General features: G+C 46.7%; 2 protein-coding genes across 4 annotated transcripts in view; one reads left to right on the top strand and one right to left on the bottom strand.

Annotated features, from left to right (window-relative positions):
* Positions 1–19052, bottom strand: part of LOC135372706 (uncharacterized) — a 45572-nt gene extending 26520 nt beyond the window's left edge. Inside the window, exons 1-3 of one of the 2 annotated variants that reach the window (XM_064606201.1) lie at positions 18993–19052; positions 16522–16645; positions 13680–13831 (exon numbers count right to left, since the gene is read on the bottom strand). In XM_064606201.1, the coding sequence (XP_064462271.1) occupies positions 13680–13831; positions 16522–16611 (242 nt within the window). In that variant the 5' untranslated portion in view covers positions 16612–16645; positions 18993–19052. Of the gene's footprint in view, positions 1–13679; positions 13832–16521; positions 16646–18349; positions 18389–18992 lie in introns of those variants that run through there. The other variant, XM_064606200.1, reaches the window with a different exon arrangement.
* Positions 5855–9682, top strand: LOC135372704 (uncharacterized). 2 transcript variants are annotated; one of them, XM_064606199.1, is made up of 3 exons: positions 5855–5955; positions 6015–9527; positions 9595–9682. In XM_064606199.1, coding segments are annotated over exons 1-3 (3534 nt in total). In that variant the 5' UTR covers positions 5855–5954; the 3' UTR covers positions 9615–9682. The 2 variants fall into 2 exon arrangements, with proteins under 2 accessions (XP_064462269.1, XP_064462268.1); XM_064606198.1 differs by having other exon boundaries at positions 6015–9669.
* Positions 19053–24514: the final 5462 nt, after the last annotated feature.

Here is a 24514-nt window from a genome sequence, read left to right as displayed (position 1 = left end):
CCTGTGAACGCGTGCAGAGAACAATTAGGGAAAGAATAGCCAGGCATTTCACTAGTACGGGGAAGTTTAATTATATCAACGCGCTGCCGAAGATAGTGGCCGACTATAACGACTCGGTACGCTCCGTCACGGGCGAAAAGCCGAAAAATGTGAACGCCGGAAATGAAGTAGCTCTGTTCAACAGATTGAATCGTAAGACGACCCTGCGCGAGAGCAAGTATAAATCAGGGGACCAGGTGAGGCTCGCGCTAGATCGCGGCGTGTTCGCCAAAGGCTACGATCAAAGGTGGACGGCCGAAGTGTTCGAGGTGTCGCGAACGAGAAAGACCGATCCGCCCGTAGTGTACGTGAAAGATTCGACGGGAAAAGAAATACTGGGATCATTCTACGAGCAGGAGCTGCAGCCCGTCCACCATCTTTCCTCGTACGATAAGCGACTCATATCCGCGGTGATTAGAAAGAAGAAAATTAACGGGGTATTGCACTACTTGGTTCGTTGGTTCGGATACGCCAAAGATCACGATTCTTGTGTGCCCGCCAGCGATGTCAGAAAATGAATTTTACGTGTATCTGCTCTCGAACGCTAGCATGGACCTGTACCCGTCCAACACGCTGAATGACTTCACGATTGCGTTAGATAAGCCGCTACACCTGGATGATTCGTACGTCGTCGGTCTAGAGGGATTTTCCATTCCCAACAGCTTCCTGAACGTGAACCAAGCGCCTGATAACCTGATAACGCTATCAAGGGAGAAGTGGCAAACAAAACCGCTCACGTTCGAAGACACGGACACGCTATTGAATAAAATATTCCCCGAATATGGGATAGAGTGGACTTACGAGGAAGATCACTACGTGTTTAAGCTACCGTCGCGCGTGCGCTCGGCGAAACTAATCGACAGACCGCTGCATCTCGCCTTTGGAATCGTCGACATCGATGGAGATCACCCGGAGGGCGGTAGAGTACGCGCCGTCCCAAACGTGTTACCACTCGCGGAGGAAAGAGCCGTTATGATGCGAGTTCGCCGGGTGATAGTGATCAATAACGATCTAATTTTAGAACCCCGATCGCTCATTACCGACACATTCAACGAATTCTTCAGAGCGACGAACGATACAGAATCACGGGTGGAATACAAAGACAACACTTACTCGCTTTCTCTCCCGACGAATTTCAACTTGTCGACCGAGTTCCTGGACCTCATTCAGGTGAAGCACATCCATGTTGAAGGATCCCGAAAGCACATCACGTGTAATCCCATAGTGAAGACGTACCGCATCCACATAAACACTCAAGAGACGGAAAGTCGGCGCATTTCACTTCCACCAAATTACTACGAAACACCCGAAGCTCTCGTGAGCGCCATCCATGACCGTCTGCAGCCGGAGGCTTCCCTCACGTACGATGCATGGGCGAGGAAGTGTTCGTTGAGCTTGCGGGAAAACGTGTCGCTTACATTATCCGATTACTTTGCGTACCTACTGGGTTTCGGCGCGAAAACCGTATTTACGGAAAACGATACGGGCGTCGACGAAGTGACCATAGATCTTCCCATTAACTGTATTATGATATACACGGATCTCGTCACGCCCTCCGTAGTGGGAAACGGGCGGCATCCGATACTGAAATTAATTCCATTCGTATACGATAGAACGAAAGAACAACTGAGTTTCAGCTTTCTTCCCGTTCAGTATTTTAAGTTAGTGCAGCGCGAAATTTCCTCAATCACCGTCTCCATACGCGACGACACCGGTCGCAAGCTACCGCTACAAAATCGCGGTAGATCGACGCTGACGCTGCACTTTAAGCATGTACACTAAAGCGGTACCAATCTACGGATTTGGCGTTCCAACGGTATACAGGTCGCACCTGTACCAGAGGGGAGGCAATTTCTTTTCTCAGCTCGGGCGTTTCGCTATTCCACTCTTTAAACGCGTATCGCTCTACTTAAAAAAGACGGCTGTTGCGGCCGCTAAGCGCGTGGTCAAAAATCTGTCGGAGGGAGACTCTTTCCGAAGTGCGCTTAAAAGATCGGCGAAAGATACGGGCCGTGAAATTCTCCGCGACCTCGGAGGGGCTGGCGAGCGAAGAAAGAGGAGAAAACCGGACGTCTTCGACGGCATAAATCACGCTGGTTGCGCGGCCACAATTTAGTTGCGAGATGGACACGATTAACGTCGTACATCCCGACACTCCTCTGTTGGATAAGTCGGAAACACAGTTATTTTCCGTGCCGGGAACGCAGTGGCATATACTGAAGGGGGAATATGAGGTATTCTACCCGGTCGCTGACATATCCTCCGTCATAGAGTTCCAGCTTTCGAATTTGGGGCACCACTATCTCGATTTGAACTCCGCGTACATAGTGACGAAAGTCCGCATCGTACGTGACGATGGTTCGCTACCGGAAACACAGGCTGGCGATCGGACGACCTACGACGAGGTCTACCCCGTCAACGCGTTCGCCAGCTCGCTTTTCAAGAACGTAGCCGTCTTCTTGAATCAGACCATGATTACGAATAATGATTTGTATAGCTATAGAAGCTACTTGGATATTTTGCTTCACGCCAGCACCACGGAGCAAAATACCGTGCATAAAGCAGGTCTGTACACGCAAGAAGAAGCGCGTCAAACGGAAAACAACATTCGCGCTCATGGACCGACCGAACGATACAACCTCACACGTGGCGGCAAGACCATCGACCTGGTTTCCAAGATCAACTCGGACATTTTCCTGCAGCCTAAGCTACTCATATCGGGAGTGGAAATTAGGCTTGTTTTTTATCAAGGCTCCGACGCGTTCCGCATTATGAAGACCGATCAGGAGCAGCACACGCATAAAGTGGAAATCATGAGTGCCACTTTGTACATAAACAAAATCACCGTGTCTCCCAGCCTATTCCTCGGACACGAAACGGAATTGCAGAAGCGCAAGGCTCTCTACACACTGGCCGGAAGTGAATCGCGTATTCGTTCGCTACCAGTTGGCAACCTGGATGCATGCCTGGAAGATTTATTTCCTGAGAAGATAACGTCTAAGGTGGTGGTCGCATTCGTGCCCACCCTAGCCTACCAGGGAGCATTCAATCGGGACCCGTACCGATTCGTGAACTGCGACATTGAGTCGGCGACGCTCACCGTGAACGGGACGCAGCGAATAGACACGTTCGACTTCAACAATAACCTGAACCACCGAAGCTACTTCAACCTCCTGGAGCAGCTGTGTGAGAAGCACGTCTCCTACGAATACGACCACTACGTTGGAAACAAGTTCCTACTGTACTACGACCTGGATCCGGATCAATCCTCCGTCCACCTGTCACCGATCAGGCGTGGAAACGTTCGTCTGCAACTCAAGTTCCGACGTGCCTTGGCCGAACCCACGACCGTATTGATACTGTCCGAGAGTGTGCGAATTATGTCCATCGATAAGAACAGGAACGTCACACTGGATTAGCGATGTTCGAGCAAGATATCGAGAGACTCCTGAAGTACAACGATTACACTTCGGCACTCTTCCGCGGTGTATACGCTCGAGACGATCGTCTGCCCGCACTGGATAGACCGGGTATGATCGTGGTGAACACCGATCGGCGACAGCAAGCTGGGGAGCACTGGATTTTGTACGCGAAAATGAAGGATGACCTCATCTACTTTGATTCCTTCGGATTGCCGCCCATCGAACCCGAGCTGAAACGCCTCACCGTCGACGAATATAATGATGTCTGTATCCAAAGCCTGTATTCTCCAATGTGTGGTGTGTACTGTTGTATTGTGGCGACATTGTTGGCGAAAGGGAAATCACTGAAGAGCATTGTATCCCTGTTTTCCGATAATCTCGCCGCTAATGACCTAAAATCAATAAAGCTGCTAGAAAAGTTGTTTGTCGCTTAAAAACGCCTGGTGTCCTTTATTCTCCCCCACGCGAACGCTGCTGTTGGTCGTTCGTTCGGCGTTCGTTTGCGGCGTGACAGACAGCAACCCACGTCCGCGACCCCTTCCGCGCTGCTCTTCAAAATAGCTAGGTGGAGGCGGTTGTGGTTCACTATAGGGAGGTGGTAATGGAGCCTCCTGGCCTCCCACCACGAGAACGCGGATATGCGACCCTTCCGGCAAACGGTGACCACAGGTTGGGCATTGCATCTGAAATATGCGCGCAAGTCTATAGCTATTGGAGTGAAAATAAGTTGGTACTCACGGTTGCTCTTTCGATGGTGAGACTGCGGCGGGTAACGCGAACCACCCCCACCGAGTATAAAGATTTACAACTTCGCCGAGGGGAATTTTCTTTTTTCTTCTTTTTTTTCCTGATAAAGCGCGTCGTTTCACTTAGCGTGAACCCCTCCTCAACAGACAACTACGATTTATAGGCATTGGCTGGAAACGTTTATTAAGCGGTAGATGATAGCGCGAAAGAAAAAAAAACATACATGGCTTCGAAGCGGTGCTCCTCATATGCGGCGTGAGCAAAGCTGTTGGCTGTGATGGCACTCAGTAGAACAAAGAGGAAGGCGTAGAAGCGATGTTATGACCGGTCTATAGTCCAGCTATGGTTGAGCACAGAAGAAGAAGGTAGCACGTGCACTTGATGGCTCAGCTGTCGGGCGGTGTTGGTGGCAGCATCGGCGAGAGCGCATTCAAATCAATTCATATATATTCCGGCTCCGGCGAGGGCTGCAGTGGTGGCGGTGGTGGTGATGTTGCGTCCCGTACCTTAGGTCCGATGACCAAAACGCGGAAGTGCGATCCTTCCGGTAACGGCCGAGAGCAGGTTGGACAGTTCATCTGAAACATGTGAAAAAAAGCTATACCCATTGAATGACGTGTAATCTATTGAGTACTTACGATTTCAGTCTGGGGTGGTTGCAATTGGGTGAGCAGTGGATGAGGTCTGGGCTCACGAGATCGTTTTTGTAGGCAACCCCTCCTTTCCACGCTCGCGCAACCTTGTTTCGTCTGAATGCGCAAACTTGTTTTGAACACGCTGAACGCACAAAGTTCGTGATGGTTGTTTATGTGGTGCCGTGATATAAAAATGTGGATCGTCTGCCGGCCTTCTAGGTTTTGAAACCGAAATCTGTTTACACCGTCTTGACAACATTTTCTGCGACTGAGCTCGCCACAGAGTTTGGTCGTGAAGTGCGTTTTGATATTGGACAGGTGGCCCCATGGCGACCCAGTTCCTCGGAGAAACCTTGAAATATTTTTTTTCGCTTGGGTCCGATGCGCGCGCGCGCGAAGGACATTTGGAAACTGCATAAGCGAACCCTTTGTTTTTGGTGCTTGTTTCGGCAATGAGCGGGTGGGCTCGTAGGGATATTTTCCTTCAGATAGACTTGTCTCATCAAGCACAACAGTTTACTTTTGGTTTTAATACGTGTGGCCTCGGAAAACATGATTTACGAGGTGACCCAGTTTCTCGTTACATCACCTTGACGCAACTTTTTTTTTTTCGCTAGGGCCCGCCAGGATGGGTGGAAGTGCGTTTTTGATATTAAACAGATGGCACCGTCGTGTTGGGACTTGTCTCAAGGTGACCCAATTTCTCGTTACATTACCTTGACACAACTTCCCCGAGAATAAAACAAAGCTCACCATTCTATAGTATAAACTCATTTCGGCCATGAAGCGCATTTTGATATAAAACAGGCGGCCCCAACGTGTTGGAACATGCAACCGACTCAAGGTGACCCAATTTCTCGGAGAAGACCTATTTACATTACCTTGACGCAACATTTTCTTCGACGGTTCGACAAAGCTCACCATTGCGGCTGCGCGCGTTCTGATATTAAACAGATGGCCCCAACGCGGCCTCATCGTCGAGGTGCCACATGATTTACGACCGCGTGGAAACAAGCGAGCCCCGACGTGTTGGCGCATGTAGCGTGGATGCCGGTTTATAAGCCGCGCGATCGCCTCAGGGGGGGAACAGTCTGCTTTCACTCGCTTCACAAGTAAGTTATTCCCTCCTTTACTTGTTGCACGTTTCTTACTGATGCGCGTTTATTTTCAGTGCCTCGGTGTGTGTTCTGCTTTTTTGATCCTCACGATATCGAGGATGAATCGGACGACGACGACGATTCTCGGGACGGCGCACCTCCTACACTGTCTGCTCACGTGATGCGATCGCACCCCGACGTGGATACATCCTTCCTGCCCTTCTTCCAGACTGACGCCGCATTTAGAGGTATCGTCAAAAGATTCACGCTATTGGCATCTGTTCACGATCAGGGAGTAGAGGATTTGCGACAATATTTAATGAGTCACTTTCACGATATGCTCGCCATATTGAAAGCGCAAAGAATACCCTTTAGGTTTTGCATTTGTTCCGATGTTTTAATGGTGAAGGAAACTCGGGGGGAGATAACCGCGCACATAGCCCACTTTATGGCGTTTGCTCGCGAAGTCCACAGCGACGGAGCCGTCGCGAATACCCTAATGGACGCGATTCAGGAGTCCACGGGACGCGTAGAAAATTATCAGCGGCAAGGGAGCGGGTTCGTGTCCACCGACGTCCAAAAGGTTCAAATATGCATTTCCGCGGTGAAAACTAAAAAATTCGGATGCAAAGGGGCACTTCCCGATCATTTGGCTAAACGCAGGAACGTGCTGACGAATATTCATTTACCGGCACATAAGGAGGGTGAGTGTTTTAAATACAATACGCTTGCCCTCCTGCACCCGCAGGAAAGTAATTCGTGGAAAGAATGTGAAAACTATGCCGTGGAGTACTGGTGGCCTAGTCGCTTCCCCGTTTCCTACTCTGATCTGGACGAATTCGAAGATAAAAACAAGATATCCGTGTACGTATACGAGTACGTCGATCAGGGAGTGCACGTGTCGCGATCCCCAAAACTCGAGTATGAAAAGAAAATTCACTTATTGGCTGTAGATGAACATTTTTTCGGAATCAAGTCTCTCGAGCGCTTACTGATGAGAGACAACAGGCGTTTCGTATGCGAGCGTTGCACGCGCTCTTTTAACAAGGAAGAGAGCATGGTGAAACATCGTCGCCTGTGCGCGGACGTAAACGAAATCATATTGGAATTTTGCGAACCGGGCAAAAACTTTGTAGAGTTTACTAAAATACAGTACAAGCAGCAGTACAACTACGTCGTCGCGTTGGACACGGAGAGCGTACTCGCGCCCAGCGGTGTTGGCATGCAGCGTCACGTCACGTCGAGCTTCTGTGCCGTGCTCGTGCGCACCCACGACTCGAAGGTGATGCGCATCAGGACGCACCACGGTGAAGATTCCGCGAGGCAGTGCGTCAGAGCTTTGATGGAAATGCGGGACGAGATGATCGCCCTGAACGCCTGCCCCGCGGAAATGGTGCTGAATGATAAGCAACGAGCGCGGCACAGAGCTGCCACCCACTGCGCGTACTGCGGGCGGGAGTTCGCGCAAGATCTATCCCGTGTCCGGCACCACGACCATTCCAAGCGTTGTACCGCTGGCGAGACAGATTACATCGCGACGCTGTGCAACCCCTGTAACTTGGCGTGCACGACGCGGGAAAAACTGCCCATCATGGTGCACAATCTGGCCTACGATTTGGCCGGACTACTGCGGGAATTTCACCTTCTCGAGTGGAAGCGAGCTCCCTTCATCGTGGCCAGTTCCATGGAAAAAATCCGATCGTTCGAAATTGGCACCTTCCTATTCAGAGATACCATGCAGTACCTAAATTCGTCGCTGGGAGAGCTCGTGGAAACCGTCAAATCCATGGGGGGCGCAGAGGCGTTCCAATGCCTGAAGCAGGTATTTGGAGACGACTACGAAATTTTGCTTCGTAAAGGTGTATTCCCGTACAGCCACGTTAGCTCGTTCGCGGTCTACGACGAATTGGCTCTGCTGGCAAAATCCGCCTTCCGAAACGATCTGACGGGGGAGGATATAAGCGACGAAGACTATCAGTACGCGCTGCACGTATTTGAACGTTTTGGATGCTCGAATCTGAGGGATTATAATGCATTGTACCTGAAAACGGATGCCCTGTTACATGCTGACGTAATGCAGCACTTCCGGCGCCTGTGCTACGACGCGCGCGGATTGGAATTGCTTCATTGTGTTTCGCTGGCATCCTATTCGTGGCAATGCGCTCTAAATTACACGCGGGCAAAATTGGAGCTGATCATCGCCGAGGACATGTACCGGACCATCGAATCGGGTGTTAGAGGTGGACTCTGTCAGGCGAGCAGGCGTCATTTACGGGCTAACAACCCGCTGTGCAGTGGCTACGATCCCGATAAAGAGGAGGTGTACATATCGTACATAGATTGCAACAATCTTTACGGATTCAGTATGATAAAGCACCTCCCAGTCGGCGATTTCGAATGGGTCGAGGATTTTAGCTCCGTGGATTTTATGCGTCATCCCACAGATTCGGACGTGGGATACGTGTACGTGTGCGATTTGGAGTATCCAAAATCTATCCACGCGCTGACGCGGTACTTCCCCCTGGCTCCCGAGAAGGCTGTCGTTCCGAAGGAATGGCTCTCGCCATTCCAGCGAGGGCTCCTCGAAGAGTTAATGTATCAGCCGGCGAACAGCAAAAAGCTGCTGCTCACGTGCAAGGACAAGGTCGAGTACGTCGTTCATTACGCGCTGCTCGCGCTCTATTGTAGACTGGGCATGCGGGTGACGAAAATTCACAGAATTCTAAAATTTCGTCAGGCACCATTCCTGCGTCCCTACATTGAGGACAATGTTGCCAGACGCGTCGCATCGAGCACGACGTTCGAGAAAAATTTCTATAAAATCTCAAATAATGCGGTCTTCGGGCGTACGTTGCTAAATAAATTTAATATGCGAGACATTCGAGTAGCCTTCGATGAGGAGACGGCGAGTCGCCTCGGGAGTCAGGCGGAATGCGTGCGAATGGAAATTTTGTCCCCCGATTGTGTCATGTACGAAATGCGCAAGAGAAAAGTGCGATGCGATTTCCCCCTGCAGATTGGCTTCACGATTTTAGAACTGAGTAAGTTAACCATGTACTCGTTCTATTATGAAACCCTGCTGAGCAAGCTCACTTGTCCGGTGATTACCTGCTACTTTGACACGGATTCTCTGATCCTCGGCCTATTCTGCAAGGACTACGAAGATCAGTTACGCGCGATCGCCGACGACCATTTAGACTTGTCTTCCTTCGATCGTGATCATCCACTGTACAGCGAGAGGAATCGCGGTAGACTTGGCGCGTTCAAAAGTGAAACGGGTAGCGTACCCATCGAGGAAGTAATATGCCTGAAAGCCAAAATGTATTCCATCAAATTAGCCGGGGGAAAACAAATTGCAAGAGCTAAAGGGGTCAAAAAGAACATTGTGCGCAAACGCCTCCTCCATGACACGTACCGCGATACCCTATTCAAGCACGCCAGCGTATCGCACGAACAGGTGTCAATAGTGGGAAAGAAACAGTGCATGTACACAATCAGAAATGTGAAAAGAAGTCTGATGGCGTACGACGACAAACGATATCTCTACAATGACGTGGACTCCTACCCGTACGGAAGCTGCGAATATGGTAAGCTCGAGTGGATGACGTAGATAGCGAGATTTCACCTGGCGTTCTTTCCCCCGCCGCCGCACAGATAATGCGGTGGATGAGTAGGAGTAGCGTCATTTGACCTGCGTCACTGGAAGGATGTGGTACCTCGTTCTCTTCTCGCTCGTCTCGTGCACACTGGCGCTGGACGCCGGCAACTGTACGGCGAGCATCAAGCTGGAGAAGGATAAGCACACGTACGCGCACGAATGCCCCGGCGACATCTTGGCCATCAGAGAGTGGCACGTGGTACCTATGCGGTCCGGCATTAACCGGGACAGGAACGCTACTGGATCGTTGCGTACGTGCCTTCACTCGCTGGACGTGAGCGACAGCTACGAAGATATCCAGTGCACGCGGAAGTGCCAACTCACGGAGGACGAAATTTTTCTCAGCCGCTGTCCCGGAGACGTCTACATGATCCGTCACTTCCGTGGAACCATGCCCAGCATCAAGGGAATCAACCTCTCCAAAACTGCCATGCTTTTCCTCAAACATGTACTCAATAAACGTTGAAAGGTATTTTTTCCCTGTCTGTTCGATCTCATACAGCTATCTGAGATAGGTTAGAACCATCTGAAGCCGCCGCCGCCGCGCACCGTCTGGTGGCGGGCCAATCGGTAAGTTTGAACATCTGAGATAGGGCCGCAACGGGGTCACCGCCGTCTGGTGGGTGCCGGTGAAGGCAGTGGCGGCCAATCAGAGGGGGCTGGGAGAGTGTGCGGACCGGCTTAGAATGGACCAATCAGATGGGTAAGTTTGGACATCTGAGATAAAGCCGCAGCGGGGTCGCTGCCGCCGCGCTTGGACCAATCAGCGGTCGCGCCGGGGCATGCACCAATCAGCGTGAAGCCGGGGGGCGGGGTGGAGTCAAGTAGTTAACATAAACGGGCGGGGGGCGGAGCTATGGTGAACCAATCAACGCGATCAGTAGCGGTGGCCAATCAACGGGCGCGGGGCGCGGAGCCAAGTAATTAGCATGAAGGGGTGGAGCTACGGTAAACCAATCAATGCTCAGTCAAGGCTTAGCATGAGCCAATCAGCGTGTGAAGGGGGGGCGGAGCCAATTAATTAGCATGAAGGAGCTACGGTCAACCAATCAAAGATCAGTAGGCTTAGCATGGGCCAATCAACGTGGGAAGTGGGCGGAGCTAATGGCGGCCAATCAGATGGCTTTGGATTTGGCTTGTGTTGGCTTAGAACTGGATTGTGTTGGCTTAGAATCGGCCATCTTGGATTAGAAAAAGATGCCGTTATAGCGCTCGGTTCTTGTGCCGCTCGGTTCTTATGCCGCTCCAAAATTATACAGTCTATCTCTATACTACTGCTGCATTCTCATTGGTCGTGTGCCCAGTCTTGTTTCAATTTTCCTATACTATGGGATCTATGGGGAGTTGCGGAGAGCTGGTACAACTCTCTGGTCCCACGAGAGGGCCAGGCTGACGTAACGAATTTCTTTCACGATTCTAAGAGAATGCGACGACTGATCACAGATGATATCAGCCTACAGTGAGTTAGATTGAATGGTGTTCAATCGAGAGCCGGAGAACGTCTCCGTCTTTACAGTGGTACATAAGATTAACTTTGGAGCCAACAATGGTAATGACGTCATCCAGACAGCAGCCTCATAACAGTGAGGTCACCATGACGCCATTGGATAAGATACCTAATCAGTGATGCGATGATACCGGTTAATTTGTGACATATCTTTGATAAGATTAACTAACAATAATGATGTCATGGTTGAAATAGCGACCGAACCTAGATCTTCTAGTTCCAAGCCAAGACAAGGAGTGTGAACCACTGGTCCATTGCCTCAAAATTCATAGGAGAGTCCGTGTTGAACTAGAACTATGGGGTGACGTAGTTTGATTTGTTTAGGACAGATGGCGCCATGGAGTTGCTATAGTTCGTTTAATAACACCCTGAAGAGATGACACCACTTCTGCCAGATTTTAAATTTAGCACCTAGTCTTTGAGTCTGTTCGTGTCATGTTCAAGAGATGGCGCTACAACGACCCATACACTTTTACCTCATGTTCAGGTTCAGAATTAAACGAGCTCAGCCAGTGCAGATGGAAAGTGGGAAGTTATTCTGGCTGAGGTGAACATCCTATTTGCAACTGATGTTCACCAATTGTCAAACACATCCGTAGGTGTTGTGTTTCATTGCGTGTGAGAGTAACTTCATCGCGTGTTGGACTTCTAACTTCACTGTGCCAAAAGGAGACGATGAAAGTTACTATGACGAGAGAGAAGATGCGACACCGAAGGCAAAACAGAGTTGAGTTTGAGTTGAGACTAAATAGAAAACACACCCTATCCATTTCGCTCTTTTATGATGAAGTGAGGAAGACTTAGCATTGAGGACCAATTTATTTCTTATTGATTTTGTATGTTTCTTTTTTTTTTTTGTTCTTCACAAATAAGTCGTTGTTTCGAAAGGACCATATGAAATAGAGTTACATACTTCGCAGTGGAATGGAAGCCATGCTTTATGGCGTCGTCAACAAAACACACACGCACTTTGTATCAAGTTGCATGGCATCGAAAGGAGTCGATTAGTCAAACACCTAACTCATTTGCCGTGAGCATTCTGTTAGTAAAACGAAAAAGGATCTCGTTAAAAATGAATGGTCTGCATGAAGCGCAGAATACATTTCATTGATTGACATAAATAGCGCATTACATAAGACTTTTTTTTTTCAAAAGGATCAATATTCCCGTTCCATTCCATTCATTCTCAAGTTCGCTGGACCGTGACTGAGCCATTCGACTGCGGTGTATTCAACGGCGGTTAAGAAAGCCTGTGTAACCGTGGATATATGAAGCCTAAACCATTATGTTTGGCGTCGACCGAAAATCTGCCCGTTTTTTTTTCGGCTTTTTTTCTTCCTCAGAAAAGTGCTAATTTTAATCATACGTTAAACTCATTATGGCTACCAGCGTTCCTTCCACGACTGCGGAAGCTCCGAAAGCGTGACGTCACTTCCTAAAAGGAGGGCAGAGAGCTGGGAAGGTGCCGTTCAGGCGACCAGCACGGCCGCGGCATTCATTTCCTAAGGGGTCGCAGTCGTTGGTTCAAAGCGCAGTGATATTTTCTCGTTTTTTCAGGCAGGCAATTCCGGCATACTCTGAACATCCGGCGTCTGCTCTTACTACGCGAGTATTTCGCGCGGGGTAACTCGAGACCATGGTGAGGAGGAATAAAACGGCACTATAATTTCGAATGGATGCGACATGCCTTGAAACAAGTTAAGACAGCATCTCTTTATTTTTTTCGAAGTGCACGTGCGCTATATGCAGACATGTGCGTAACGCGTTACTAGTAATTGCGTTACTTGTAATCTGTTACGTGTTAAGTTTTCCAGTAATCAGTCACTTTACTGTCAGCGAAATTTAATTTTTTGATTAATTAATTACATGTCCGAGTGGTCGATCACTCAGTAATTGATGGCTATTCCAACAGAGATTTACCTATCTTTCACATGTTATGCGTGCCCCAAGTGAACCCCTCGTGTCGTCAGCCTTTGTGGGACCGTTCTACTGTAGCAAGCGGAGGTCATTGTAATAAGGATTTGGAATTTCGGAGTCTCTTTCCCTAATCTATTCCTACACCAATGTGGTGGTACCAGGAGCTTTTGGGGCTTTGTGAGTCATGGGGAACTTCCACGCAATGCTGTCCCACAACCGATCAACATCTTCCCGTGCGATAAATACAGTAGACGTACAAATCTACTTGTCCTACGCGTGTTTGTGTTTCGTGAAAAAAATGGCTAGGAAGCAAGCGAGCTGATGAGGATGATGCATGATGTAAAACTGATTATGTAAAATTTTCAGCTCTGTTTGAGACTTCGTGTTTGTGTCTGTCCCTTCGTGTTCCCTAGTCTCGGGGTTTGACATCATGCATTGTTTTTCGTGTTATGTCACCTCTTCCGCCCCCCTATTGACCCTTTTTCTTTCTTTCTTTCTTTTTCTTTTTTTTTTCTGGGGCACACAAAGAAAGTTATAATTTGCGTGAATGTAGAGTAAAGACCGGAGTAACGACGGTTACTTTTCTGCTCGTTGCTCAATTACATAGTAACGGTAACGGTAAGGGATTACTTTTTTCGACTAACTATAGTTACTCACCATTGACCGGTTGTAGTGTTCTTGAACCCGAAAGGATAGGGTGCCGGCCACCGAGTGTTGACCGGTGGAAGAACCGTGTACAGACAGGTTAGATCTTGTTGGCATGTCGATTTCACCAGATAAAGCTTTCCCGAGCCAGGTCCAACAATGCTCTAAATTGGAGATCGAGGACAGTACTTGGTGAATGTATCTAAAACACACCAAGCAGCACAGTTGTATAGAGGTGGTGGTGGTGGTGGTGGTGAAAGGGCTTGCCGTTGTCGGCCTCACGTATGTGGGCAACGTCACGACTGACGCCCTGGGGAAATGTGCGTCCTGGGCCGACTTCTGGGGGAACTGTGCCGACATATGTCTGAAAGCGTCTGAGGAAAACCCAGGAAAAACCCAGTTGTATAGAGCACCACGAGTACGGTAAACAAAAACGGTACACGATATACTACGACATATTCACAACAATTTTCTTAATCTGGCAGACTACTTTTCTTTGGAGACAGCTGGTGCGTGTATTATTCCACAAATGACCTACTTAAGGGTCGTAGTCTGAAAGTAATTACTGCCAGTTTCAATTAGCTTCCATTATTAATGTATTCACTTTTGAAAATAAGCTGACGTGAATTGTATTGTTGTAGAGCGTACCCTTAACGTCCCCGGTGAGCAAAATTTGAAATCAAAGCGACCTTCTGTTCTCCCCTTGCGGAGAGAGACAGATGAAATATGCGCGCTGACGGAAGGAGGCTATTATCAGCAGCTAGTGTGAAACCACGGTCCAGCGAACTGGTATTATAAAAGCAACTAAGTTGTCCCACGGTCACTTGATACCGGCGTCGTTTTCAGAAAAAAAAATCCGCTCGATAGATCGTCCGCAAAACATTCGTGAAGGAACACCATTTTTTCTTTATTTTGTTCAATACTTCACCTCCAATGTGAGGGGGTGAAAGAGCACACCATCGCCTCTTGCATCCTGGAAAAAAATTAAAAGGAAACAGAAAATGCAACCCATGATAAGGGCAGTTCCGATAGAGTCACCCGATACATTTGTTTTTGTTCTGTTTCCGCAAGTTAAAGCTCATCTCATGAGGCGGCACTGTGCTCCTTTGGCCTCTCACATTAGGGGTGAAGGAAAGACGCGTCTCCTGAGATGCGCAATGAACAAAATAAAGAAAAAATACGGTGTTCCTTCGCGATTTCTTTTTTTTTTTTTTTTTTGCGAACAACTTATCCAACAGATTTATGTTCTGAAAACGGCTCCGGTATCAGGTGACCGAAAGAACCAGATGTTCTCGTTGGGACAACTTTGTAGCTTTTATAACTAAAAAGGTAATCATTGAGAGTTCATTAAGATATTGCCTTAGCAGTTTGCTAATGCCCTCCTAAGGAGTGCCCTTCAGCATATGTTATATTGCAATTGCTTTATCATCGGAAAATGTGATATATGTATTGTTAAAAAATAAGTTCGCATTTAGCTGGGTCACCCTGTATATAAGTACAGTTATACACGGTATGAGATGAGAAGTGACGATGGGTACGAAATGAATATAAACACAAAATAAAGGAGACGAGGACAACAGAAGTAGGATTATTAAGTAAAACAAGATTTATTGTGAATTAGACTAGTTAATTAAAAAAGCTCAAGGAAATTTACATTCAGTCTACGTTGCGGCGGAGGCCTCGCCTTCGTCGGTATTAATTGGCCTAATAGGGCCCCCAAAAGTCACAAGTGACGTCACAATCGAGAAGGTCGCGCCACTTGATGGTTATCACGAGACCGGGTTCTGGAATGTTCTTTGTAGTTCCGAAGGTGAGGTCATCGTCCTTAATGGTCATGGTATATGAATCAGGACGATAGCCGCCGACACTTCGAACATAGACTGTTCTTCTGGTCCCAGAAGAACAGTCTCTGTCTCATAAAAATGTCTGGTTGACGGCATACGGCTCATGGTCATCACCAACCAAGAGCATATGTCGTTTTGTACTGCCGCTAATGTACTTTTTTTTTTAATTTCAAGAGGACATAGAATGTAGAAGGCATCTAGCGGAGTAAAAGATACCCATGGCCATGTGGATCCTGGTACATGCGCTTGTGGAGTAACGGTTTCAGAACGCACACAAGCAGTTTGCTCACTGAACCAAACAGTATAGGATGTTGCTTTAATACCGGGAGAAAATAGTGAATAGAAATATCGTACGACACAGTGTGGGAGCATAAACATTTTTCACGGGGACGCGTGAAGCAGTGTCGCGTAATATTGTGTGCATGAACCATTGTGTGTTACACAAGCCATGCGGGCACGCCCACCTCAGAGACACTTTGAGAAGCGTACTACACAAAGGTTACTAATGTGGTGGATGCTTCTTTGTTTTTCTTCTTCTTTTTGGCCATGATGATACATCTTCGGCGGAAATGAGGATGTCTTTGGCGTAATGAGACACATTCGGCCGTAATGGGATTTTGTCCGTAATGAGACAATTGAGCATTAAAGGATTATCGGCCGTAATGAGATGTTATCGGCATTGAGAGGGGAACTGATGGAGTCGGGAAAGGCTCCCCTTCACAGCTCTTCATTACTGCGAAGTGAGATTGGACGGCACTGTGCTCGTCTCAGCGTGCCTATATTGTCGAACGTTCTTTTCAACTGTTGTTAGTGGGACAGGGAGGGTCTCTTTTACTGGGTTGAGGTATTTTCTACACGCTTGTCTATTTATGGCAAGACAAAAAGGAAATCGCAAAGACAAAACTAGGCATGACTTTCGTAATCTGAAAATTACTGAAGTAATTCTAAACATTTCTTTTTGCTGAACAGCCACTGAGGTTCGCGACAGGCTACATAGGTTGCAGACTTACTCTCCGGGCGTCGACAGTACCATCCTGACAAGTACATTGGGCTGTTGCGACAATGCAGCAGCCAGCGATGAAAGCTACCACTTGAAGCATCTTGAGCGTTCTTGCTGGTGGAGAATCAGAAAATCTGGGAATTACAATATTTGTGCTGAATACACTATTTAGAACAGCCTTTTTACCATGTCACATTATGATGAATTCGCGCCTCAGTTCGTGCGAAGCGAAAATAATTAATCGAATCAGACGCTTATCACACTATCTAAGTAATAAAAAAAACTACATGAAGCTGTTGGAAATGGTCGTGAAAGACCTGACGCGTTAATCTGATTAACTTTGATGTACAGTAACTACAAGAAGGGGGGAAACACGGAGACAAGCACGAGAAATTATCGATTCTGTCTCTGGTCCTCCTACTGTGTCTCCAAGTTACTTTTCTTCACGTTTTACCAGCTTTCCTGCATGTTGAGTCCTAACCACTGATTTACAAATTTATTGTTTATCAACAGATGACTTGCGTCGTAGAAATGTATATTCTTTTTGGCCTACTGTTCTACATAATTTAGGCCACTTTTGGTCTGGTACAGGTCCCGACAAGAGTTTACGGAACACGCGAGCGGTGTATTTTCTCCTCGGTACGACACCCTAGCGGCAAGCGGAAGCTGGCGAAATTAGGCCAGTTCACTGCCTCAGAGGGGTGGAGGACTGCGCTCTTAGCGACACACAGCGGTAGTTTCGGTATGATTACTGTTGAATGTGCCCGCGAAGTGAGTTGGACTTAACTGTTGTGCTCGTCAACAACTCGTGACTCACGTCAGTTGTTTATCAAACTATCAGTTATCAATGTCAGCGTCAATTGTTTATCAGCTCGTCACGCGTCGTCCATAATAAAGCAACTGTTTACCAGATACCTTTCTTTCTCTTGTCTACATATCATCCCAAGCAGCACAATGTACTGAAAGTCGAGTGCAATAGGGGTGGACGGGTAGGTGGAAGACCTTGAACAGACTCTTGAAACTACGGAACTCTGATAAGACATATACCGCCCACCCCTATTGCACTCGACTTTCAGTGCATTGTGCTGCTTGGGATGGCTGTCTACATATCATGCTTGTCTACATATCATGGCATAATAAAAGCAATACACCGTAAAGTGTTGCCACTATGATTCATCCTTGTTATCACGATGATAGCGGCGAGCTCCCTGTCTCAACAATCGGTGAATCACGTGTTGTTGGCGAGCACAACAGTCAAATCCAACTCACTTTGCGAGCACGTACAACAGTAGTCATACCGAAACTACATGCTGTATGTCGCTAAGAGCACAGTCGTCCACCCCTCTGAGGCAGTGAACTGGCCTGATTTCGCCAGCTTCCGCTTGCCCCTAGGGTGTCGTACCGAGGAGAAAATACATCGCTCGCGTGTTCCGTAAACCTTTGTCGGGACCTGTACTAGGAACAAAACACAGGTGCAGGAGGACGATGTAGGCTTGGTAGGCATCGATGTAGGACGATGTCGGTTCCCCGCAATGTAGGACACAACCACACAACTCCGCTAACAACTGTTTAATGAAAAATTCATCCCACCGGGCAAGTCTTTTAAAATCAGGTTAAACAACATAACACGATGACATATATGGAACATGGGAAATACACCCCCCCCCCCTCCCCCGGCGGTATATAGAAATCTCTTCCACGCTTTTACACTGTCCTGATGATATCTCTTCAATGCTTAGAGAAACTGAAGGTTCACTAATTCACTTTCTTCCGCGTTTCCGTATCGAAAAGGCCTCAAACGATTATATTTCTGACCATGTCTAAGAAAGACCTTTTACCTCAGTCCTTTTGAAACCTGGAGAGGACTCCGTGAAAACCTAAGCGCACAGAGGAACAAGCAGCACAGCAGTGTTAAAGCAAACATACAGCAAGTGTTTTGTTTTGTTTTTTTTTCACATTCTTGCAACTAGAGAACACCTTCAGAAAGAATCATCATGCGGGGGATAGCACTCTATGCACTATGCCAATCGGTATTTAAGTTACAGTTTGTACTACATAAGCAAATTAAAAAATATATAAACAACGAGATTTGGCCGAGGCAGACCAACAATTAGGGACGACATTTGACAAGAGATTGACAAAGGTGGGCAGTACGCCGTTCATCGTTGAAACCTGAATACGTGCAAAAACATTTAAGTATGTGACAGGGGTTGATGTCTAGCCGAACCAGCCCACATTTTCATAAAAAGAGAAATACAAAGAGGGCTATGCTTATGTACTTTTAATTATAAGGTGACGGTAGGAAACACTGCAGTATATATGTAGTATATAGATTAAGCGGGAAAAATCAGAAGACGACGAAGAGCTTACAGGAAAACACAAAGGGGAGTTTATGAAAACATATAGGGATAGTAGTATAGAGTATAGATAGGGACATAGAGCATACACAGCATACGGTTATGTACGTGAGTTGCGGCTTACCTGTGTTCAACCGAATGCGGTTCACATGCAGAATGCTGGCTGTTTTTTATGCCTGTCCGGTTATAGCTATTCGACCTTTCACTTGCCTGTATGTTGTAACTGACCTTTCAGTTTACTCTCTGCCGTAATTAGCCCCCGAAAGTCTGAAGTATACTTCTTTTCTTTTTTTTTTCGCGCGCGTTTGTGTGTTGCTAAATGTATTTTAAATTACGTCTTACGGTTTTCACATGACAGAAGTTGAGTAACATGCAAAAGTATTTCGCTCTTGCTGCAGCTGGTGAAGAGATACACGGTGTTCCAGTATCCCTATATTTCGTGATTAATTAGCGTGTTTTCTATAAATTGAAATCCGAAGGTTTCTATGTTTTTTTTATTGAATCTTTGGGTCTGCTAAAAGCAGGAAAGCAGTCAGGCTTTATTTACACAGTGGACATTGTTGCTGACGGTCGTGATTGATCGTGAAACGGTGCAAAGCAGCGAACGCAGTGTCACACGTTGCACTTCGGACGTTTCGTACCACCTTGACTGCGGCAGTTTTCTTCCTTTCCTTTTCTGGCGTCAATATGTGACTAGGTGGTCCAGCCTATCGTATACAAGGTGTCCCAGCTAAATGTGAACAGTCTTTTTTTTTTAAATACATACAGGGTGGTTCAACAACCATGATGGAAATTCATGCCGCGGAGAGACATGCGGTCAAGGGATTTTTTTCTGCCAATAACTTTTGCCACATATTGGTAACTTTTTATTTCATTTCAATTGACAGAAAGTTAATTTCTTGAATTGAACTCCGAAATTCCCCAAGGCAACTTAACGCTTTCTTTGCGGAAATGGGTTCCCCGTGGTCATTTTACTCAGTATAGCGCATAATCCCACTGGCAATCCAATGGCAATAGCCGAAATAAATGCGACGAAAATCCGTCGAAACGACCCCTTGGCTCCGCCTCTTTTTTGACAGCTCGTAGTTTGAGCGCAAAGGTACGTGCGAAGAAATGGGTTTACATTGACACGCCACACGAGGGCAGACATGTACAAGATACTCAAAAATGTATTTAAGATAAGATAATAAATACTAACGTTAGAATGTAATTAAGATAGAGTATAAATACATGAAAATTAAAGTAATTAAGATAGAGTACAAAATACTTCAAAAAGTATTTGAAATACAATTAAGATACTATTTATCCTTGAACGCAAAAAGCCACCGGTCACGGGTCAATGCGGCTAGTCGCCGCTATGTGACATGAATCACCTAAACCCCGCGCACTACGCAAGCCGCCGCGTGTGATAGGAGTCATCTAAACATAAGTCCCAAAAAGATGACAAAGAGGTACCACATAACTCCACTAAGTATATGTGACCCAGAACAAAGCAAACATCTAGCAGGTGCCTGCTCGGCGAGGTCAAAATTCGGCGTCACCACGTCAGGGCACACATATTAGAACCCTCACTCGCCAAGGATTAGTACACACGGGGCAAGATCTCTAAAGGGAGACTTCCAAGAAGGGCCAATGTCCGGGTCAAGTCCGAGGGACTCAGGGAATTTCCACTGAACAAGCAAGATAATGGAAAGACAAGACACAGAAAGTTTGAGAGAGAGATCCAAAATATGTAATTAGAGTATTGAGTAGAAAATACCATAAAATGTATTTTAAATAGAGTACAAATACACAAAACAAAAAGTATTGAGTAGAGTACCAAAATACCACAAATTGTATTTAAAATACAGTATTTTAAATACAATACTCCAAATACGTACAAGTCTGGCACGAGGGGAAAAGGGTACGGAAGAAACAAAGAAAACGTTAGGTTGCCTTGGAAAATTTCGGAGTTCACTTCAAGAAATTAACTGTCCGTCAATTGAAATGAGATTAAACTATTACCAATATGTGGCAAATGTTATTGGGAGAAAAAATCCCTTGACCGCATGTCTCTCCCGGGCCTACGATTTTTACTATGAATTTCTATCATGGTTGGTGGACCACCCTGTATATATCACTCCAATCAATTGTAATATAGCATATGCTGGGGGAGACTCCTTACGAGCGCACCAGCAAACTCCTAAAACAATGTACCAATTAACATTTAATAATTAACTTTTTAAATAAAAAATCTACGTGGTTGTCCGAATTGGAACATCTGACCTCTTCGGTCCCCTCCTGATACAGCTGCCTTATTCTGAACGGAAATTTGTTCGATAGATCGTCTTTTCTTATCTTTATTTTGTTCATTGCGCATCTTGGGAGACACGCCTTTCCTTCACCCCCAATGTGAGAGGGAGATAGAGTACACTCAATCCGAAACTATCGTCATAATGCTCTCATCGTCATATGCGACCGAGTGCCATCGGCATCAATTCAGAATCTACAAGGGAAACGAACAAGGAGCACATATGAGGGACTTTAAACTGGCTAGGACACGCAGAGCTCACTGCCGTGACCACCCGTTACAAAGGGCACAGCCAACAAGATCATCATCATCATCATCATCATGCTTTGAACATTGCTTTGAACCTGGAAACGTCTGTTGGAGCTGGTTGGCGTCTATGATTGAAGACGCAGATTCGTAAATTAGAGGGTTCTTCTTGCCTCTCAGCTCCTCCGAGCGTACAAAAATGTGAACGTCTTTGCATTTGTGTAGTGATGTGCTCTGTTACGAATTTTGTTCTTGAACCCGTGCACCAGCTCTATTACGACACAGGTAAGCGGCCTGTGTAGGACGGTTGATCCTCCATTGAGTCCCAAATCTGAACCAAGAGGTGTAGTAGTGACTCGATATTTATCTATAGCAGGGATTTCCCTACACCCCCCCCCCTGAAATTTCTCAGGTGACCCTACCCAGCTCGGCCCCTAACACGTTCTGGTAGAGAGTCCGGAGCAGCGAATTACATCCTGTACTGTCAAGCTTGGGCTGTAGGACCATAGTCATGCAGATGATCGTACCATGCATTTGTCCAATCTATGCGCTAGGTATTCATTGAGCTTCGTGAGACAAGGTGCTAGTCTTTTCTCTTTTTCGGTCGTGTGATTATGCATCTTAATGTTCAAATGCCGTTCATAATGAATCTGTATTCTAATGTACTGTGTTCTGTACGTAATAACATGTACAAATAAAACGGGAAAGCTGCGCAGAGATGTCGCCATTGTGCCACGATTCTTTCCGTGTCTAAGAAAAATTCCTTAAGTGTACCCTTCACCAAGCGTACCCCCCCCCCCTCCCCTTGGAAGCTCGGCAACCCCCAGAAGTGAATTTCTGGGGAAATCACCGATCTATAGTTATCTCAACTGCCTTCATGAGCTGCCATCATCCATCACTTAAATGAGGAAGTCCTACTGATAAGTGACTTTTGTGATTTCGTACATGCATTTATGAGATCATTTTACGAGGTGTTAGTGTGGATCAGAAAAATATGATGCAGAGGGACGTTTTCATTGTTTCGCTTACCTTCTTCATACAACTTCCTTTCTAGCTGTTAAACGAGTTTACATAGACAGTGTCTTCGTTTGCAGCACTGACTGTTGCGGTGAATCACCTCATCCCATCGTTATTCGTGTAGTTGTTGTTGCAGCCTCACCCCAATTTATTGCTCATCGTCACTTGGTAAATTTTCTAGCATATTTCTTTCTGCTTCCTCGCCCGACAGTTTATCCTGAATCAGTTGCTTCGACGTGATTCGATGTACGTTTTCAGCAAGGATTCCCTACATACATGGAAAAATGTAGAAAAGTAACGAAGCTTTCTATTGTAATGCCTTCATCATATTATTCACTGACGTCCCTTGGTGAAAGATGAAAGTCACTGAAAAGGTTAGCCAGCTGTAGGACTCGAACCCGCATCTTCTGGACTACCGGTCCCTTCTGTGTTGTTCCAGTCCCAGAACATCAGTTCTCTCATGTCCCTTCGCGGTCTCGATAAAGAGCGTGGTGGAGTCATTATTCTTCTGTTAATGATGATGATTGTTTGTTTCTTGCCGACATACAGGTCGTTCATTTTTTGTCCGTTACAGAATTTTTATTTAAAAAACTAGTAGAGGAAAATAAATGCCGTTTTTCCAGTAGAGTTATATTTCAGGCGTTATAGAGTATTATCAGGCCAGGCGTACATTGGTTCGAAGAAAACAGAAGAAAGAGAAGGAATAAAGTCATGATCACTCATAAAATTCATTACCTCTTTAATTAGAGGATTTCGCGCGAAGGCGAAATAACAACAGGAGGTATTCGTCGTCGAAAGCCATTTCGTGTTGAAAAGAAAAAGCACACTTAAGTGCGTACGTGCGTTACAATATCCGTCGCTGAATTCTCTCAAACGTACAGGCGGCTTTCCAGCATGCGGAAATGTGAGACATCATACTTAAAGAGGGCTAAAGGCCCGTTCCGACATAGAGCGCTTTGCTCCAGAGCACTGGAAAACAGCGCTGTTTATCCCTCCTCTCCCGGTTGCGACTCGATGGAAAACAGCGCTTGGCGAAGTTGAGCTTCGGGGAACTTTCCCATCGCTGTCTCCCAGCGATAAGCTCCCTGAACCAATGAGAACGCGGCGCCGCGTTCACGTGACGGTACGATCACGTGAGATGACCAAGTACAGGGCTGGGACAAGCGCTGCAAATGCGAACCCCACAGTGGAGATAGAGCGCTGTTTTCCAGTGCTGTGGTGCAGCGCTGTATGTCGGAACGGGCCTTAAGTGTGATGTCTCACATTTTAGTCGCACCTTTCATGCCCTCGGGAACAAAATTGGCTCGCTACATAACCACCAAATTCAGTTTAGGTTCCAAACATGATCCCCTTAATTGTGAGACTGCAGTGGATAATTACCTAAAGGAGATACATTTTGATGTAGAAGACTGTGAAATCAGGATGGAGCGCGAACTCTACTGCTGTCCCATTGAGTGCAATGTGTAAGATTTCAAACGTTGGGGGAACAAAAACATTTATATAGATATACGGATTATTCTTTTTCGGCATAATTTCTTGTATACATACTCTCATAGGCGCCGACTGCGGGGGGGCGCGGGGGCCCTTGCCCCCCCGGAACATGAACTAGGGGAGGCGCCGCCTCCCCCAGGAAGTCCCGCTAAGAGACTGACACCAACCTTTGGGGCTCGGCGCGCCCGGGTCAAAAGAGCGAAGAGGCACCAACCCAAAAATGCATCTTGCAATTTGTAAAATATATATCCGCCCACCATACTCTTTTTCACAGTAGAAGGTGAGGCGAAGAAACACAGAGGATGACAAAACACACACACAGCCTGAATTTCGCCCAAAGCAATCAGATCAATGAAACGAAGTAGTCGAAAAGGTACTAGCAGCTGCCAGTGAGGTGTAACGGTAGGATCTTCGGAACGCATATTCGTTGGGAGCGGGTTCAACTCCCGCTGCTCCATTTTATTGACCATATTCATTATATTGCGCGCATTTCGGGTCAAACACCGAGGATTCAATACATTTTCTTCTTTTTGCACTCAGTTCTCAAAGGCGTAATGCCTTCAGTTGTGCACATGTTCACTGTTTACGTTCTCTCTGTTTTT

This window comes from Ornithodoros turicata, unplaced genomic scaffold (genome assembly GCF_037126465.1).
Source record: "Ornithodoros turicata isolate Travis unplaced genomic scaffold, ASM3712646v1 Chromosome161, whole genome shotgun sequence".
Taxonomy (NCBI): Eukaryota; Metazoa; Arthropoda; class Arachnida; order Ixodida; family Argasidae; genus Ornithodoros; species Ornithodoros turicata.
The sequence above is the reverse complement of the archived record's forward strand: the minus strand, read 5'-3'. Positions and strand labels throughout refer to the sequence as shown.